Genomic DNA, 21289 nt, shown 5'->3' with positions numbered 1-21289 from the left:
GAGAGTCTAGACAGTCCTCCCCTGATTGGCTACACAGGCTCATTTCAGCCCTCCTGCTTCTCCAGCAAAAAGTCTCTGCGCTCACACTTCACAATAGACATGCAATACACAGACCAAATTAATTCTTAAGGTTAGGTTGTACATTTATATAGATTTATACATATTTATATAATTCATATATTTTCAGGAATGTTAATCTGTGTGTTTTTGTTTGACGATACAAAAATTACTTTTCATCTGACACATATAAGCAACATCATAAAAACAGTCTCTTTCTTTCTTTTAAAAAAAAACATCCCTTAATAAAAATAAGTTCTATTTGTGTTTTGTTTTATTTTACAATATATTTTCTTTTCCGCTCCATCTTCCGCTCTATTATTACAATAGGCACTTTGTGCAGCCGCACTCCACGGTGGTCTCGATCTCCTCGGAAAAGGACGATCCGTCGGAGCACTTGAAGCTGATCTTCCGTCTCCGGCTCTTGGTGGGGGCGCAGCACAGGCCCGAGTGGCAGGCGTGAGGACACTCCACCCGGGGGATTTTACTGGTGGAGGTGCAGTTTTTATGACCCATGTGACGCTTGAGGAGCTCGCGAACCATCTCTCCTTGGCACGTCAGCTCTGTGTGGAGGAGGGGACAGAGGACAGGCCATCAGATAAAGCATTTATATAATACTTTCAGGTCACATATTGACTTGTTGCTTCACTCTTCTGGATTCTGTACGGCATGGTAATGAAACGGCATTTGCAATGCATTTAACTGAGCCTGGGGTCTCTTATGCTAAAATATAGTAAATATAGTAATATTGTGAAATATCATTCAAATAACTGTTTTCTATTTTAATATATTTTGAAGTGGAATTTATTCTTGTGATGACAAAGCTGAATTTTCAGCATCATTACTCCAGTCTTCAGTGTCACATGATCCTTCAGAAATCATAATAATATGCTGATTTGCTGCTCAAGAAACATAACCTCTGATCAATGTTAAAGATAGTGCTGCTTAATATTTTCGTGAAAACCATGAGACATTTTTTTGTGGATTCTTTGAATAGAAAGTTCAAAAGTACAGCATTTAAATATTTTTTTTTTGTCACTTTTGACGCACTTAAAGGGATAGTTCACTTTGAAATTAATTTTTGATATGTTTTAGCTTACCTCAAGGGCATCCAAGATGTAGGTGTCTTTGTTTCCGCAGTAGTTTCAATTTTGATATTTTTAGGTCAAACCGTTCTTGTCTGTCAGTCATATAATGCAGGTCGATGGTCACTGTCTCAAAACCCAAGCACAGAGTCCAAATTAAAACAATTCCCCATCGTCCAAATGAAACAATTCCCCATCATAAGTACACATTGATGGCCTAAGACACGAAACGAGCGGTTTGTGTGAGAAAACGAACAGTATTTATATCGTTATCTCTTGAACACAGCACACGTCCAAATGATCTGACGGCGCGGGCGGGTATAGATATATAAATAGATGTCGCTTGGCTACGGTTTCGTTCCAATGAACTGCAGTAGCCAAGGCGACATCTATTTATATATCTATACCCGCCCGCGCCGTCAAATCATTTGGACGTATGCTGTGTTCAAGAGATAACAACGATATAAATACTGTTCGTTTTCTCACACAAACCGCTCGTTTCGTGTCTTAGGCCATCAATGTGTACTTATGATGGGGAATTGTTTAATTTGGACGATGGGGAATTGTTTTAATTTGGACTCTGTGCTTGGGTTTTGAGACAGTGACCATCGACCTGCATTATATGACTGACAGACAAGAACGGTTTGACCTAAAAATATCAAAATTGAAACTACTGCGGAAAAAAAGACACCTACATCTTGGATGCCCTTGAGGTAAGCTAAAACATACCAAAATTTTATTTCAAAGTGAACTATCCCTTTAATGCATTCTTGTTGAATAAAAGTAGTAGGCTAATTTCTTTCTTTTCTTTTTTTGACTTCAAACTTTTTAACAGTAGAGAATATGCAGTATTTATCTATTTTGGAATAAATGTAAAACAGTGTTTTTACTCATCTCATGGAGATCTTATGGAGAAAAAGGAAAACCACGTAAAAATGATGGTTATTATTGTTGCGCTCTGTTGAAATGAGATATTATTGTATGTGATGTCATTGTAATATTCTTCACCAGCCAATGAAGTTTGAATGAAAATAGTCATCTGAAAAGCAGAGTGGCCTACATTATTAAATTCTTAGGATTATGAGAACAGCAACAGTAATAAAGTATTTCAGTGTGGATCATCATCTTGCTAAATAACTATTGCTAAATGGATCAACAAACCAAAAGAATATAACAAAAGAAAAGATAGATAACAGTGTAAACACAACCTCGCTGGAAGATTATGGAAACATTTTTGTCCCTGTAAAATAACGTTCACTGATGAATTGTGCACAGTAGAACCAGAAACATTTATTAACGATCTTGTTTTTAAGGCGGGACACTATAGGTGAATAGGGTACATTTTTTAACTAGCAGATATCACCATGAAACTTTCCCAGTTGATTACCTCCATTAAGATGAGAAAAAAATGTATTACAAGTTTTCTGTAATTTAATGTTTAAATATGCAAATTAGGCAATATCTAATTAAATATGCGCTAATTTGCAATCTTGAGTATTGGATAAAGCCAGGTTAAAAAATATTTTTTCATTGTGTTCACATTTTAGATGGGAAAAAAATTACAGAGGGATTTATGGATATCTACTTTAGTTATCCTGTAAATCAGAAAACACTGTCAATAGCCTTAAAAAAATGATTTTCGTAGTATAAGAGAAAAGTCATTTTGAGAAACCGGGCTTTAAAGATTTATCATCAGCCAATGAGATTTTACGATTTACTTTTACTTTTACGATTGGTTGCTGATAAAAAGGAAATGACCATATTTGGATCCGACAGGATCGCGGAGCAGCATGTTGATTAAGAACGCCAACTTTTGTTAAATTTATGAGAAATCTACAGACGCAAACAGACAAAGTGTAATAAAATAAAGACCTACATGTATATTTCTGACTTTTTTTCACCACAAGTCTAAAAGAAGACAAATACCCAAAAATCTCAAAATTGACCAGTAAAAAAACAAACGATGTTTTTGCCTGCCGTGTCTCACCTTAAGTGGTATAAGTAACAAGCTTTTAAATTCAGATCAAGAATAATGCATATGTTTTGCAGTGCAGTGTCTCACCAGTTTCACAGGTCGGCCCGCTGTACCCAGGCTGGCAGTGGCAAACCGGCTCTCCGCTCTCCGTCGCTCTGCACTCTCCGTGCACACAGTGCTGCCCCTTACATGCGGCGGACTCCTCCCGTCTGTCACAGGACTGGCCAGAGTATCCATCTGCACATGAGCAGCTGTATGAGGAGCCTTTAGGCACACACACACCATGCACACACCTGCACGGGAAGAGAGAGGGTATTACTGCCTGATACAAGCACAACCGTGAGTGTTTGTGTACATGCGTGTTTGCGTACCTGCTGCTCTGACAGGGGCTCTGGGAGGTCATCTGTTCACACAGTGGGCCATTGTGGCCGGTGGGACACTCGCAGGACACCCCTGCCTCTCCTCTCTGTCTGCAGGCCCCCTGAACACAAACGCCGCAGGAGTGACAGCCCGGCAGGACGCCATCAACCCCTGCCGGTCCACCGCCGAGGTCTTGGGGTTCCCCATTGAGCCGTACGTCATGAATACAGCCGTTAAAGGACTGGAATGGACGGTCTGGACCCGGTCGCAGGCCTGCCGTGTCAATCAGAGAGGGAACCCCTAAAATATGAACAACAGGCAAATATTAACACACTCATACAATATAGAGAGGGCCTGCAAATGCTTTACATTACAATCATTATGTATTCAAACATTTGGACAGCATTTTGTATGTCTCAAAGCAAGCCACTATGAAACCTTTGAAATACACTGAGGTGTCTTTGACTCTCACCGCCTATATAGAGTTGTGTGTTGTGGTCCACAGCAGGGGGGCGGGGCAGTTTGCCCAGGCTTTTTGGTGCCCCTTTATCCACCACCAAACTCAGGGTCTGATTCTGGATCAGCACCTCCACCATGTGGAAAAGACCATCATTCACAGACTCCACACTGGCAGAAAGCAGAAGACAGACAAAAATATAAATCTGTTACATTTATATAATTTAATAATAATATTATATTTATATAATATAGTAGTGGTATATAAATGTATAATTATATTAATACATTTATAATTTAATAATAATAATAATAAATAATATATATATATATAAAACTATGATTATCTGAACTTAGTGTGAAATAAACCATTTGAATATTTAATATTTTAAATTTATAGAATTTTTTACACAAATTACTACTGTCTCTCAGACAGAATTTCAACCACAAAATGGTAGAAAACTTATTTTGCAACTAATTCGATTATTTATTTATTTTTTAACCAAGGAGGCAGTGTCAGTGAAGAGTAGACGTGACATTAAATATGTTACATGTGTGAAAAAAAAAAAAATCCCATTTCCCATCAAGCTTATATTTTGTCAGATTTTGCTAAAATATTATTTAAATGTGTGTATTTAGGATACACAAAATGCTAGCTATTAAATTAGCCTTAGCGGCATTTTTAACTGACCGTATCATGTCACCACTGGGGTAAATTCACTTTTTAAAATTATTGTTTTAAGCCCAAGTGAAAAGCCTGAATATGCAATATAGAATATCTCCCCACTGTCTGAAAATGCTATGGTTTCCACATTACACTCCGTCAGGTGTATTTCCAGTGAATTTGGCACTGACATGGGGAGAGCTTATGTTGTGGGAAAAGGAGAGCTTGTGTTGGCCATAAGTTCACTCTTTCTTTGAGTTAGCACGCTCAAATCACATCCTGCTGAGTTTGGCACTGTGACTGTGCGAACGCCTGAGAGCGTTTCTGTTTCACACGGTCATTTTTAAATCATTGAAGAGTGCCGTTTGTTCCCCAGTTCCATGAAACCTCCATGAAACATCTGACCGGCACAGCTGGGTGATTTTTTTCCTGTTTCTGACATTGCAGTGACTGTAGCGAGCTGTTTGGCCCAGATTCTGCTGACTTCTAGGATTGTCTTTTGTTTAAAGGTGAGATTTAAGGTTATGAACTTATCACTATCCTCTGAACTAACAACAGATCATGAAAATTTGGTCTGCTCGGCTGTAGAAACCCTGGTTCTGTATTGTAGTAGTTATTGCTGGATGGAGCGCAAGCAGTTACAGACAGCTAGAGACAGTGGTTTGGCAAAGAAGACCAGAGACCAACAGAGAGAGGAGAAGGGGGTGCAAGAAATGATATTGTGGTGAGTAGAGTATATCTTAATCTCCCCTCAGCCTTAAACAAGGTTTTCCTCTTTTTCTGTGTTTGGGAAAAAAAAAAAAATGAATGAATGAAAACATTTATTTGTCTCTATATTTAATATATGTACGTATACATGTACTAAATGGTAAAACACCTAAAACAACAGAGCATTGCCAGCAAATATATTAAGCAAACAAAGGCTAGCATTAAAATGAACTAATTGTTGCTTTGTGGGCAGGCAGCTAGTATTTGCGCTGGCTTGCAATGCAAATTTCCATTGCTGAAATGCTGAGGCCATAGGTGCGGATAGGGATCAGTGTCCCCAGATATAGGGGGTACGGTTCACGGAGGTCTTGGCTGAACAAAGACCCAACACAGGCACACGTGTGGTTTGCATTACAGGCCCATAATTCAATTCCTGTTTCAAAATAGGCTTTTGCAACAAACACTACTGTCTGCCGGCTGAGACCCCCCCAAACATCTCAAGCCCGTCCATTTGATACATCAGTACCACCAGAGATGAACAACTTTTTTATAATATAAGGACATTTTCATCCACTGTCTCTGGTTTTGACAGCCGTCTTTCATTAAGTCGCTCTGAGGGCCTACATGCTGGCTGGGAAGGAAATCGGAAGAGTATTGTGGAAAAGGTGGTGAGAGTGGGAATGTAATGGAACAAAGAGGAAGGGTCTATTACAAGAATGAAAACATGACTTAATCAGAACATAAATCTCACTACGGGAGACAAAAGCCTTCATTTGGAACTGACAAAATGTTCTTGAATCTATGCAGTGAAGGTCTAGCACCACTAGGGGGCAGTAGAAAACAACTCCTCAAGATGTAGCAAAGCAACTATTGGCCTTTTGTTCATATTCTGACAGACAGAAAATATCCTGAGGCCATAATATTTTTAGAATGGGGGGTTGAGAAGGTGGAGTGTCTTTGATGTGCGGCTAGCCTGCATATTAGCTTCAAGCAGCCCATTATGGAACTCAATAAAAACAAACAGAAACCCGTGGAAGATTTCAGCAACCTCATGTCACCCCTCTCACACGAGGGGAAGTCAATTTCCTGTCAGCTGAAAATAAAATACTCTATTTTTCCTTGAGCAAAACCGCATTATAAATGACACAAACACAAAGTTAGGAACTATTACAGACTCCTTCATCTTGGAGAGTTATCTAGATCAGCAGACCTGTAGACATATTTACATTTTCCAGATTCAATTACACGGCACTATCATTTGCTTACACTAGCTACGAGTAACAGACTGCAGATGTAAAGTCAATTATGCCTTTTTGGAGCGTGAATTGCTAAACAAGGTTATATAGCATTTAAGATATCATGGGGTGGAACCAATAGCTTTGCTTTACATATGGACTGAAGTAAAGCTCTAACATCAAAACATTTGTAAGTAGCAAAGGACAAGAGTCTCATCCTTGGGATGAGAATAATGTAGCCTTCCTAAAGATCAAACAGTAAAGCATGGCACTGGCAACGCCACGGCAATTGGTCATTGACACGGCAACGCCACGGTCATTGGTTCGATTGTCAGGGAATGCAAGAGCTGATAATATCTGTACCTTGAATGCAACACAAGTCTTTGTATAAAAGTATCAGCCAAATGCGTAAATGTAAATTATGTAGGCCTATGCTAATGCTACACTAAATCTTTGTGTATGGACCGTTAGCATTAGCATCCCTCAGCTTTGACTATTCTTTCTGCTATTATAGTATTAGCGTTGTTGCACATAGCAACAACAAGGAAACATCTTACGTACTCATCTTACTCAGGCTGAATTACCACTACTTTCCCTCCACTCAGACATTCTGCTCACACAGGAACTTAGTGCGGGTGAAACAAAAACAGGCCTTAAAAACATACTCTGACCCTTCCCCAGTCATCCTAGCACTGTTCAGCGTTAAACCCAGTTGACATGCCAAACATTAGCTGCTTTTAGAGCTGTGGTTAGGTGTGGTGCAGGATGGCGAGCCCACGCTGAGGAGCTGGGGGCAGGGAACACTGCAATTCTAACATTCTCATTCAATTTCCTGCGATGTTTCTACAAACCGACACTGAGGAACTGCCCACGCCGCTGGTTAAACTAATACTCAGATTAGCGTGACATTTAGTAAAGGGCAGCACATTAACACGCTGCATGGACCTAAGCATTCATCTCATGGTAATGAGGCATTACTGCTAGTTAAGAGCTTCCTTCACTCTCCTCCCCAGTGCATATATCAATCTCTCCATCTCTCTTCTCCCCTCACCCACACCCACACCTTCCATCGAGACAGGATCACATTGCAGAGATAAGTGTCCTTCACTCTTCATTGGCTCTCAGTCACTCTTCATCTCTCTGGGGTCTGATCTGTCTTCTTTCCCACCGCCCAGAACCTCCCTTTCCCTCTCACCTTTTCCATTTTCTTCATAATATTTCCTTGTTTTTCCTGTCAGGGATCTCTTCTCTCGCTGAAGTTCAGCAGGGGCAAGGTGTAAGAAGAGCTGAGTGGGACCTGTAGATGGTGTGGGAATCTTGCAGTTTTTCCCCTCTGATCTTCGCCCCACAGAGTCTTTATGACCCAGTTCCACATTTGAAGTCAAGCACCCGCAGAGAGCCACTGAACCAGACTTGGCTCAGGAATGCTCCAACCACAGCCTCAAAACTGCAGCTTCCATGGTGGGAAAACCAAAGCAAGGGAACTGCCCATACGCTGCACCCACGTCCAAGCATTGTGGCGTAGGACGGGTTACAAATTGAGCAGCTGGCTCTTCAGGGGCTCTGTTAGCTCTGGTTCCACATTGTTAGCACTAACTATGACATGGAGACCTCAGGAGCATGTTTGCCAGACCGGGGTGTGCCGTGTAGTGCCATGACCAAATCAGCTAAATTAAGATGGAAGTATAATTTCTCTCCTTGCATTTCCTCTCCTCACATGTGAACTCTGTTCTTTACCCCAAGACAATGGGCTGCAGACATGCCAAAGCCACACATCATAATGTCACTTGGGGAAAAACAAGATAATTAGAGGGTGAGCATGGATCTATGACGGGGGTAGCCAACCCTGCTCCTGGAGGGCTACCTTCCTGCAGACTTCAGTTCCAACCCTGCTCCAACACACCTGTTATACCTCGAACACCTTGATTAGGGTTGGAGCTAAACTCTGCAGGATGTTAGCCCTCAAGGAGCAGGGTTGAAGACCTATGATTAACTGAGAGTGCCATGATCTTGGATTTAGTAGGGTCTAATGGTCTACAAAAAACTTGACATCAAAATTTACTTAATTCAGTCAGACCTCTGCATACTAATTGAACTGTTCAAGTACACAATGGAGTCCTGGTCTAGCAGTTAATACATGTGCTATGACACATTAAGCCAGGGATGACCAATCCTGCTCCTGGAGGGCCAGACTTTAGCTGCAACCCTAATCAAACACACCTGAACCAGCTAAGCCAGGACTTCAATAATACTAGAAAATTCAAGGCACGTGTATTGAGGCAAGGTGGAGCTATACTTTGCAAGATATTGGCCCTCAAGGAGCAGGTTTGGACACCCATGAATTGAGTGCTTGTGTTCATAGATGGTGCTCATGTCTCCTGGATTTTTTTTTTTTTTTATATAGCAGGGTTTAGCTAAGGAAGCAAAATTAATGATATGTTATATCTGTACTTGTATGCCAATTGCCTACAAAGAAAGTAGCTGACCGGTACATTTCAAGATGACTGCAGACTGGGAACAATAGTGGCAATGGCAAGGCCTTAAAATAAAGCCAAGTTTTTGGAGTCATAATTTAGTTTTTAGCACCTATGCTACAGACATTTTGAGCTATGATTCTCATATGGGAAATGTATGTTCGGTCTGTTCCACTCTTTTTCTTCCACTAAATAAAATGTCAAAAAAGTGCAATTGCTCTAAATACATACAGTTAATTCCAGTATTTCTAATTTTAATTGCAAGCATCCTTGGTCTGCAAAGACAAGGAATCTGGTTGAAATGTTATTTTCCATGCTGAGACTCCCTCATACAGCAATCGATTTAGCCCTTTCTGCAGACAGAAGGGAAGAGTGGCCCTATGCAGCAGGAACGATCAATACAAAGTCATCAAGCAGGCAGGCACCCAGCTCACCGCTGTTCACTTCTACTGCCTGCTAAAACAGCTGCCAGTCACAAATGTTCACACTCTGCTTCTGCAGACGTAAATGCCGGAGACCCTGATATATGTCACATACCCATTCTTAACAGACATAGATAAGAATGCAGAGGAACTGTAGGCTTTCATTGTTTGTGTGTAGACTGGATTTAAAAGCTTGAATCTGGGCTCTTGAAACCCATTACAGAGCCTGTGCAAGCTTAATGACATCCGCAGTGACCCACCAGGCCGGAGTCAGGCACCATCTGCGCCAGACTCAACAAGCCAGTTGTCTGCTGAAAGGGCAGAAGGTGAGGGCTAAGAGCTCTGTGTTTATGGGGGCTCCAATGAGCATAGAAATCATGGCGGCTGCAGCACAGAAGCGTTCACATGGGAACAGACCAGAGAAGCAAGCTCTCGCCTGAGGCAGATTCAAGCAGTCATGTAAACCCGGGGCTCCTATATGGTTTTATGATGTGCCATGAGCTTACAGGGATTAAACTTCCCTGAGAACAGGGAGAAAACGTACCCACAAACACGCCTTTTTCACCTCAAACTATTCTGAATGAGAGCAGGGTGCCTCCTTTGAAACTCAATCATTTTTATGGAAGATGAATTAGTGTGTATTTTTGATGTATGGAAATAATTCAGAGTGGTATAGATTAAACTGGTTTAGATAATGGTGCAGCAAAAACAGCTAGCTGTATGGGTTTATTTATTGTGTAGAACAGAAGTGTGATTGTGTTGGGACAAAACCTAGTGAACTACACAGGCAGCTGACTTCTTAGGGAAAATCCTAACTGAAATGAAACCACTTTAGTGACACTGGAGACTTGCAACTGATTACAATAATCTGCCAATAGCATGTTACTAAGCTAACAATGAAATACTCAAATCAACATTCCCCTCAACCATCTTGGAGTTTGGCATAGTGCATTCTGGGATTGCCCTTTCTTCTGAGGATACATTCAATACTGTTTAGGATTCTCAAAATGAAGGACCCTAAAGGCGGGCATACAACGTGCGATGTCTGTGTGATTTCAGCAAGGTTACCTACTCACACTGAACGAGTATATCGCATGCGATGTAAAGCCAAAGCTCAGGATTTATGTGCTCACACTATACGGTCCAAACATCGAGCTGCGACTTGACTGCGCGATAAACCCCCGTGCCGGGTTGCGCCAAAGATGATATCATGTATCCAGAGATATTGTCAAAACAAGCATCAGCTATCAATATCAAGATGATTTAGCATTTCCAATTTATGTATTAAATTATTATTAGAATTATTGTATTATTATTATTATTATTAGGGAAGGCCTAGGCTACTTTTATCATTAAATTGATTGGCTATTATAATTCATCTGCCACGCAATAATTTCATAGCGCATCACCGCATAGCTGTGAGGATAAAAAAATATCACATATAAGCTCCTCATTGAAAATTGTCTAAAACATTTCCGTCAATTACAATGAATTATAGGCATCTAATTAAAATTATTAACAGTCTATAATATGTGTGAACACTGCAATAATTAGTCATCAATGAAAATTAAAAACAGCTTTATTTCAAAAACATTGTTTAACTAATTAATAAAAGAGGCACGATACATCGCAGGTGGCTTGGAAACCGTGGGTAATATATGATTAATCCATTTTGCAACACAAACTGGAGGTAAGCAACAGTAATTTGTAGCTTGAGCTAAAGAACTTAAAGATCTCCCTCTATTCGTTTTCTTTCTTGCTGCAGATTAAATGGTTAAACTTCTGTTTTCGCGCAGGCGCATTGAGGGAAAAAACACTGAGTTTAGGGCAATCGGTTCGTAGCCCTGCTTCAACTGTGCGATATAGTCACGAGGAGCGACCAAAATTTCTGACATGGCAGAAACTTATCCGACCATCCGATTGTCGGTCGGGAGAGGTTAATCGCCTCTCTTTTCTCCCTGTACACTGCACGAACACTGTACGACAAACGACGCACGACAAAGCTGAATATCGGCCCGACCCGAAAAACAGTTGCACAAGTCAGAATTTGGCTCAAAATCGGACGAAAATCGCACAGTGTATGCCCGCCTTAAGGGGTAACATAATTATGCTACCTATTATTTCGAGAGAGCCTACACTCACATGAAAAAACTTTTCTAACTAAAGTCAGCTGGATGGCGTACAGTAAAATGTGTCAAAACTTTTGACAGCTTCAGGGCTTTTGTTAAAACTACAGATCGTACTTCCCTGCAGTACCATTAAAGGGACAACTTTGTTGTATTTACCCCAACACGTGCTTATTAGTACCTTTGACTACTGCCTTCTAAGGTACTACTATGATCCTTTTGAGGGTTAATAAAGTACAGAGTTGTCCCTTTGAGGGCACTGCCCCTAAAAGTATTGTGCCCTTAAAGGTACACTTATTGCACATATTATTTGAGAGTGTAGGATGCCTTAAAATAGTGTGTGTGTGTGTGTGTGTGTGTCTGCTCACCTGTACACTGTGGTTGGGGGGTACTTGGCAACATCATAGATCAAACGAATGTGTCCCTGGTACAGCTCTAGGGCGAGTGGGTCATGGTCCTCTTTATACAACAGAATGCCATTGTCCTTATCTGTGGCCATCTACAAAGTCAGAGGGGCAGAAAATGGGAAATAGACAGCAAAAGATTAGTGAAGGAGAACAGCAGGAATACTTTTGAAGAAGTAAAAGAAGGATGTAGAAAACAATCGAGAGTGCGCGATAAGCACACTATTTCAACACAACATGCACACCGAGAGAACCGCCGTAGGCCTGGCACTTAACTCCCTGTTTAGTCGAGGGCATCAAACGATACGCCTGCGAGCAAGCTGTGATGGAAAACAGCTCACGTTTATATATAAGCAGTAGGGCAGGAGGACAGTTGATGGCTTATGGAGTGTAGAAGCCTCTCTACACATCAGTTGAGATCGAGTGGACTGCTTACACTCATAGCCTGGAGGCATATGAGCAGTTAATGTGTCCCTGTATTCGGTTTCTGTCAGTGAATATGTCACAGGAGGACCAAGTCATTAATGCTGTTTAGCACAGTTTTACTAAGAACGCTGGTAATAAAAAAGCAACCTAATTTGATTGCTTTTCTACATTTGCTACTCCCAAGTGCCCGGCCTCTGCGTGTTGCCTTTTAGTTCACGCTCAGGGCCCTATTTTAACGATCTAAAACGCAAGTATCAAGCGTGAAACGCAAGTAACTTTGTGGGCGGTGCTGTTGCTATTATACCGGCGGGATAAATGACTGTTGCTCCCGACGCAAATCTAAAATGGGTTGGTCTGAAGTAGCTTCCTTTTTCATAGGTGTGGTTTGGGCGAAACGTGAAATAAACCAATCAGAGCGTCATCTCACATTCCCTTTAAGAGCAGGCGCGCTTGTTCCATGGCGGTTTACTATTATAACGGCGGATTTGCCAGGCGCACGGCAGGAGCGGTTCACAGCCGAGGAGACCGACGTTCTCGTCAGGGCCGTAAAACACAGAGAAGTGACATTGTATGGGGATGGGAGAAACCCACCCAAATTAGCTTCGGTTAAACAGGCGTATAAAAATTTGGGTAAATGTGTAAGCTAGATTTATGGCTATTTTTTCACATCTTCATAGACACAACAATGATTTCCCTCGTGTGTTAATATTAATATTTTTCCTTGTAATAATGTATTGTTTTCTAAAAATGAGAACTGCTGCGTCTGTGTGTAGATGAGATAAGCAAAGTGCATGCGTGTTGTGCACACGCTACATTGATTATGGCCAAGCATGCGCCCTTAAAATAGCATATGAATAACATGCGCAACACGCCACTGATTTTAGACTAGGTTTTTCTTGGTCAGTGGCAGAATTGTTTTCTAAACCTGCAAAATAGCATGAGGGAACGTTTGCGCCGTAACACGCCTCCTCTTTGCGCTGAACCGCCCCCGGGAGCGCAAGTTAATTTCCTAATTTACCGACGTGCGTCTGTGGAGGGAAAAGTCCGCTGTGCGCGGGTGCAAAATAGGAATGATACATGCATCGGTATTAAAGTCAATTGAGCTTGGTGTAAGATACGGCCCTCAGTCTGATGTGACTGAAGAGAACGAAAGTGTAATAAATATTTGGCATCAAGTCTAAAGATGAAATAATGTCGTTCTCTTAGATGCGACTTAATGGGAAAGTCCAAAATGTTTAATCCACACAACAACATTTTACTAGATTAAAAGTTGTTTCTCTATTTTTCATTTAATATTTAATCCATTTTTGTTTTGTTTTTTGACAATTAAAGGTAAATTAAGATGGAAATTTAGAGGAAAATTAAAATGCGTTTTGTTAAAATAGGCTTTGTGCACATGGCATTTGGATTCCGTCACACAATTTACATAATTAATGACTTAAGTAATTAATTAATTTTCAAATCATCTATGAAAATCCCTGAAAACTGGCATCACTTATCTGAATGGTCTGTGAATATCTGAACAATGAAAAAAATTACCCAGCTTCTGAATAAACAAACAATGTAACATTGCAGTTTGTACTTAGTGTGAAATAGTTCATACATATGCACTGTTTCATTTTAAAACCTCATTGTTCATGTTTTCTTGTGAAAAATTCAGACTTGGTTTAGAAAGCAACGCAGAGTATAACCAATGCACTATTTCTCACAAGGAGATAAACATCTACTGAGCTCTTTTTAATTTCTCCTACTTTAATTAACATTAGTGTGCCCTCCCGACAGTGAGAAGATATAGGCTCATTTGTAGCAGATCTAGCGGTCACGCAGTACCCCTGATTGCAACGGATAACAGCCCAGCTCAACCTCTATTACCATAATATATGTCCTCAGGAGAGGAATTATTCACACAGGTGGACAAGAGGTGACATTCGCATAATGTCAAAGAGGCCAAAGCTGGCTTAAACCATGCACTGTGGATGAAAAAAAAGAAGACCTAGAATAGATGATAGGAGAGGCAGATCGCTTCTCATGGCCGCTGATGAGAGTTTGGTTGATATGCGGACTGTCCTGAGGCTAGTGATATGTGAAGTCTATATTACAGAAACTGATCTGGGACCTATTGTTAAGCATTACAGGAAGTGGTTGTAGGTGTACCTGGAGGGATATGTGCATGGGTGGTCGGATCTTGGCGCCGGAGAGCTCTACGTAGGTATCTTTGCCGAGGAAGTGCACTGTGACCATTTTATGGCACTTGATGCCGAAGAAGCCAGGTAGACAGCGGCACACGGGCTCTCCCTCCATGACGAGACACTGGGCTCCATTTTGACAGTCAGATTGATCACACGGACTCGTCTTTTGGAGCAATACCATTGGTGGATGATTCTCACAGAACAACCCGCTAAGGAAATAGAGAGGGGGAGATATATAAGGCATTTACACTACCAGTCAAAAGTACAGAATAATTAGTATTTGTCTTTTATGTAAGTATCTTATTTGATCAAAATACAGTAAAAATAATAATTTGAATATGTTTAACAATGTAATTTATTCCTGTGATGGCAAAGCTGAATTTTTATTCCATTACTCCAGTCTTCAGTGTCACATGATCCTTCAGAAATCATTATGGAATACTGTATATTAAGTATATTATTGTTATACATGTTACATGTAGTTTCTATAGTAATTGCTAAAAATTGTGCATAATAACATACAACTAACCATAAACCAAACTACAGTAAATATGTAGTTAATTAATATTACACAGTACTTAAATGTATAATTACACTGTAACACGGACACCGTAAAATAAAGGGTAACCACAATTCTTCAAGCACTTTTAATTGAACTTTCTTTCTTTCTTAAATCTAATTCACACAGGAGAAGAAGATGGTGTTAGAATATTGATAGAGTGTCAGGATGGGTGGTAAGCCAGATTAATGCTGGGCTCAAGACACCATCAGGCCCTTAATCAGTAGCTGTGGTGGAGTGAGGGATGCTGGGGAGAGAGCGATTGTTCTGCCACACATGCACACACACACATGCTAGTGTTATAATTAGACATATGGAGATTCATCTTCTGTGCATCTCAGATTTAATGATACACTAGCATATAATAAAGCACCAACAGAAGCTGTGTGTCTGTGTGTGTGTGTGTGTGTACCTGATTAAATGGCCTCTTTATGGACAGCTAAAAATGTCAGGATCAGTATTTATCTGTAGTTTTTATATTTGAATGATATAAAAAATATTTTATAATAAAGAAAGAAATTTTTTGTTTTTATATAATTTTTTTATATTTAAAAACGATATATTAATTAATAGTTATTGTTATCATTATTATTATTATTCAAGACCAAAATGGTTCTCATCAGTTCTACATCTGTCGATTATTATAGCAGAGGTGTCAAAAGTATTCACATTCATTACTCCGGTAGAAGTATAGATACTAGGGTTTAAAAAGACTTCTGTAGAAGTTGAAGTATCAACTCAAGCTTTTTACTCAAGTTAAAGTATAAAAGTACTTGTTTCAAAACTACTTAAAGTATAAAAATAAAAGTAATGTAAGGAAAAAAATGCATGCGTCTCTCTCTCTCTCTCTCTCTCTCTCTCTCTCTCTCGACGCGATTTCCCCCGATTTCTCCCTCGCTTACCGCATCTAGGTTTCCTTCGGAGGAGTTTTGGCGCTGCGCACAACCAAGTGTGAAACAAGTTAGAAAGACACCACAACGCCAATCAGTTTAGCGATGTGTGTTCAGGAGGCGGGACTCAGATCTAAACTGTTTGTGTAATTGGCCAATTTTTTTTTTTTTTTACGACGACAAGCCGGAATGAAAACAAGCCGAAATTAAATAGGAGTAACGAGGCTATTTTTAAAATGTAAGGAGTAGAAAGTACAGATAATTGCGTGAAAATGTAAGGAGTAGAAATAAAAAGTCGTCAGAAAAATAATTACTCCAGTAAAGTATAGATACCCCAAATTTCTACTTAAGTAAGGTAACGAAGTATTTGTACTTCGTTACTTGACACCTCTGTATTATAGTAGTTATAATTAGCTTAACAAACAACAGCCATCTATGCTGTGTCCTTTACAAAGGTAAAGTAAACACACCTGAGTGTGAACAATGCACGTGTCTCACCTGAACCCCTCCCTACACACACATGTGTATCCATTGATGGCGTCGACACACTCTGCCCCATGCTGGCATTTGTTCTCCAGACAGTCGTTGTAATCCTGCTCACACTGCTGGCCAACATAACCTGGCAAACATTCACACCTAAAAAAAGAAAACAATACAAACGATTTAAATGCTAGAGATGACCTGCAAAAGAGGCAGCTCTGGCACTAGGTGAGTTAAATACCACTTGGTAGTGATAATGACACTTCTGACTACAACTAGGCCATTATTACATTACAGGCCGGTCATGTTGTCTTTCCTGTGGAATTATGAGCTATATTCTGTGTTCTCCCATGCTCCACTTCCCATAGGCACTCACACACTCACCTGTAGCCCTTACTGAGAGGAACACACTTGGAGTCATGTTGGCAGAGGTCAAACCCAGGCAGACAGGGGTCAACCACCTCCTCGCACAGATCACCTAAGAGACACACAAAGAAAAGGAACAAATCACTCTAACAGTTGTCCGGATTTGATCACATGCTGAAATACTCAGGGCCTCTACTGGGTGAAGCTCACAGTTGGCTAAAGGAACTCTTTGACTGAACATTCAGCATGTGTGACCCTCCTTGAGGTGTTTTCGCCCCACACACCATCTGCCAGCATTTAGACTGTGAGGCTTTTCTCCAACAGGCTCAACTGAAAACACATCTTTGTGTGATGGCAAAGTCTTTCTTGAGCACTCAGCTCAGCGGGGTCCAATCGAAGGCACTAAATCACTGCCAACCAGAAGCTTCAATACATTGCCTGTTCCCGTCCACCTGCTGTAGGACGTCCGGCTTTGCAACAGGCAGTACTAGGTCTGATCCAAACTCCACATCCCTGCACTCATTCACCCGGATTCCTAGCATTTCCTGTCCAGCGCACTTGTGTTGGTGTTGCTGGCTGCATGGCACAGCAGCAGCCGCTCAGAAACAGATGTACCCTCTCTGTGCTCCGGCCCTCGAGACGAGGTTTAGGTGGTCTGCTGCCAGGCCAATTTCCTCTAGACCCCTTTCTGCAGCAACTGTGTGTGTTCTTCAGGGAATCAGTACAGTCTGTGTCTACAGGTCACACACGACTGCCTGTGTTTCCTGCGTGCACCTCACAGGCTGGGATCTGGCAAACAGCTCAGGCTGTAGAGTTTTAAATCAAATCTGAATGTTGTTGGTAAGACTAGTACAGACTGAGGTTAATACAGAACAATCTTCAGTAGAATTTGCAACAGCTGTTAAAATGCACACAGAGATACAGAAATACAATGACAATGGAGAAGGAATGAATGTTTAAGAGACTTGACCACATTAAACGAGGGCTGAAACAACGTTGCCTTGCATAGTTTGGACAATGACATTTTGGGACATTTTTCTGACGGTCTGCTAACTTTTAAACTACCGTTCAAAAGTTTGGGTTCTGTACGATTTAAAACTACATTTATTTGATCAAAAAAACAGTGAAACAGTAATATTGTGAAATGAGTATATTAGAGATCATGTGATACTGAAGGATTATGTGAAAATCCAGCTTCGTCACAGGAACAAATTACATTTTAAAATATATTCAAATAGATATATTCAAAATGTCATTTATTCCTGTGACAAAGCTGGATTTTCATATTCATTACTCCAGTCTTCAGTGTCACATGATCCTTCAGTGTCACATGATCCCTAATATACTAATTTCATGCTCAAGAACCAATGTTGTGCTCCTTATGTGGAAACTGTGATACTGTTTTTCAGAATGTTTTGATGAATTGAAAGAACAGCTTTTATTTTAAATACTTATATTTTGTAACATTAACTTAACTGTCACTTTTTTATCATTTCAATTTATCCTTGATTAATAAAAGTACTAATTTCTATAAAAAATAAAATAAAATAAAAACCTTTTGAAAGGTAGTGTAAGTCCCAGTATAACTGTAATTGGACACAATGTTAATAAAGGAGAGAAAACATCACCAGTCTATTAAATCTCCAACTCTCCACTTTCATTTCACCCACATAATTACATCCTTTTTATATGAAAGTACTAAAAAATATATTTGCTGATGAGCTCTAGCCAGTCTGGTACAGATGACAGTCAGACAAAGAGAGTAAGATGAGCAGCACCAGTTAGAATGAGGGCGATCTAACTGACAGCTTCCTGCCTGCAAGAAAAGTCTCAAATGAGAATTTTATTCAAATATCACAGTTGTTTTTGAGAGCAAATGGAGACTCTAGCTTAAAAAGACCCCAGTAATCCCACACGTCTCCTCTAGAGTTCCTATATCTAACTCCTAGGACTTTCAGGGGAAACCTCTGAGCCAAAGTTGATCCTTACATGAAACCTAACTAAGAACCCCACTAAGATCAACCTCTGAGCAATAAAAAATTTCTCTTTCTTGGTTTAAAACTCAGTTTAAGGCTGTGCCCTTTAAGCAGACAGCTGTGTGTGCCCTACAAGCTTATGGATGTGGCCAGGCTTGGACCGCAGCAAGTACACACACTCTCTACACACCAAATGTACCCGCTCCAGGGGAGGTGGCAAAGAGGAATGCCGTTATAATGACAGGGCCCGCTAGGAGCAGTTGCACTTCCTATTTTGAGGAAGGAGAAGAGCGGAGGGCAGAAAAGAAGGGAGGACCAGAGCAGTGGTGCCACTGCTCAACACTTGGCAGATCAGAAGTGGAAATGAACAGACAGTTTTAACAACAGCTGAACTCTAAATCCGCTGACTCAGAACCTTTGTCAAAAGCTGGTTTGTTTAGTAAAACTGCCCTCTACCAGCCTTAACATGTATATTATTTTGGTTTCCTAATGTTTTCTTAGCCACCTCAGTTGTGGCTGGAGGATATAAATGCAATTGGCACAGTCTGGCCGGTGAAATGGCCTCATTGCGGTACGACTGAAACAGACAAATAGGGTAATATGACTCAGAAAATTGTATCAGAGTCTGAGACACTGAGTGCATTTACAGGCTGGTTCAATGAGGTTGAACAGGTACCTTTGTAGTTAGGAGGGCAGACACAGGTGTAGTTGTTGATGCCGTCCACACAGGTGGAGTTATTCTCACAGTCGTTGTCTTCACAGTCATCAGGATTCAGCTCACACTGCTGGCCCTCATACCCAGGTGGACACACACAGCTACAGGAATGGTAAGGCACAAGACAATGATCAATACTTCAAATGTTAGAACAAAAGAAAACACATGGGTTTCAGTGATTTAGTTCTGTTTGGTGACACCCTGAGACCTGCCAGACTGTTTTTCTTTAGTCCTGCAGCCATAACAGTGTCATTTGTTGCTATTCATGTGTCACTGTTTGGTCTCTAAAGCTATGTCTCGTTTCGAAGGCTGTGTCCTCCGGAGGTGGCATTTGTCGGCTGCATACGTCATATGCGGAACAGTAACTATTATTCCAAGTGAAGTATAAATGGCTGTCATTTCTTAATGACTTTGGAATGTAGTGGTCAGTTTACTGAAATGAAGCAGCCTCAATGACGAATGCGGCCGACAAATGCGATGCAACCTCCGGAGGACGCCGCCTTCGAAATGAGACATGGCTTAAATGCACCATGATAACTATGGAGGACAATGTTAACAAAGCTATTGTATGGCTTTAGAAGACTTATTCAGAAGGAAAATAGCATATTAGTTATATGGATCACTTTTATGGAACGGTTTGTCCTTCTCTGAGCTATTAAGCCGGACAGTCACTGGTCACCATCCGCTTTCTTTGAGGAAAAGAGCAGCCTTAACATTCTGCAAAATGACTCTTTTTGCGTTGCACCAAAAACAAGCAATATGATGGTGAGCAGATGATGGAAGCACTGTTATTCTTTTAAGATGGAGATCATATATCCAGTGTCGTAGTCTAAAGATCGAGACCAGAAAAGGGTCGAGTCTGAGGTAAGACAGGGTCCACATGCCCCTGAGTCCAAGCCCATATTTTCATGGTCTTGGTCCTCAAGTCCAAACCAAAGACCATATTTTCATGGTCTTGTCTTGTTGAGAGCACAAGGACTCGGTCTTGACTCAGACTCAACCCTCTTCTGATCTCGGTCTTGACTCAAACTCAAATGAGCTGGTCTCGACTACATCACCTGCTGAAATCCCAAGCAGCCCTTAATATATGTATTTTTTCTCTGTTGTTTTGTCTTTCTGTTGCTATCCGTAAGTCTTGTGGGTCTGATCCATCAGTGACTGAGGCTCAGTGTTTGATAAACCTCCATCTCCATGGTGACTTGTTGAGCAATAGCAGTAAAACTTATCTCAGCGTTCAGCAGAACCCACACCCGTTTGTACCCTTCCACCCAGTCCCTGCCCTCTGGCTGCCAACACTCAGGGGCTACGCCAGAAACTGATATATTCCACCCACAGACACATAAAACACACAAATCTCTGGGCTCATTTGCTAGCTGTTTTTTGTAAAGTCATTGTGCAATTCTGTTTTCTTCTGGATGTGAAGCGGCTGCCCTACAAAAATGGTCTAATATGACATTACCAAAGTTGCCGGGTGATTTATAGGGCGCAGGGGACATTTATTGTGCCATTACAACAATCTGCCTGCCTCTTGCTTCTTTCAAATGTCCAGGGGTATTACAAGCTTTAAATTTTTAATGCACATATTTTGTCCAGATGTGCATTTTAACACAGGACATTCAAATGAAATGTATTATTTATATCCTTTTGACACTTGTATTCATAGCGATAGTGGAAACACTGTGCAGGCTACATTCAGACCTATGTTACCAGAATTAGCACCAC

The 21289-nt window shown here is 40.8% G+C and overlaps 1 protein-coding gene across 1 annotated transcript in view; it reads right to left on the bottom strand.

Moving 5' to 3' along the window:
* Positions 1–213: 213 nt before the first annotated feature.
* LOC311303286 (slit homolog 3 protein-like) overlaps positions 214–21289 on the bottom strand; it is a 59344-nt gene continuing 38268 nt past the window's right edge. The window contains exons 21-29 of the mRNA XM_084429689.1: positions 19529–19668; positions 16895–16988; positions 16529–16666; positions 14547–14790; positions 11931–12061; positions 3950–4104; positions 3489–3777; positions 3205–3410; positions 214–620 (exon numbers count right to left, since the gene is read on the bottom strand). Coding sequence (XP_084285815.1) covers positions 379–620; positions 3205–3410; positions 3489–3777; positions 3950–4104; positions 11931–12061; positions 14547–14790; positions 16529–16666; positions 16895–16988; positions 19529–19668 — 1639 coding nt within the window. The 3' untranslated portion in view covers positions 214–378. The remainder of the gene's footprint in view (positions 621–3204; positions 3411–3488; positions 3778–3949; positions 4105–11930; positions 12062–14546; positions 14791–16528; positions 16667–16894; positions 16989–19528; positions 19669–21289) is intronic.

Source organism: Rutilus rutilus, assembly GCF_951802725.1.
Source record: "Rutilus rutilus genome assembly, chromosome: 14".
NCBI classification, from domain to species: domain Eukaryota; kingdom Metazoa; phylum Chordata; class Actinopteri; order Cypriniformes; family Leuciscidae; genus Rutilus; species Rutilus rutilus.
Note: the sequence above shows the minus strand (reverse complement) of the source record. Positions and strands in the feature narration are given on the sequence as shown.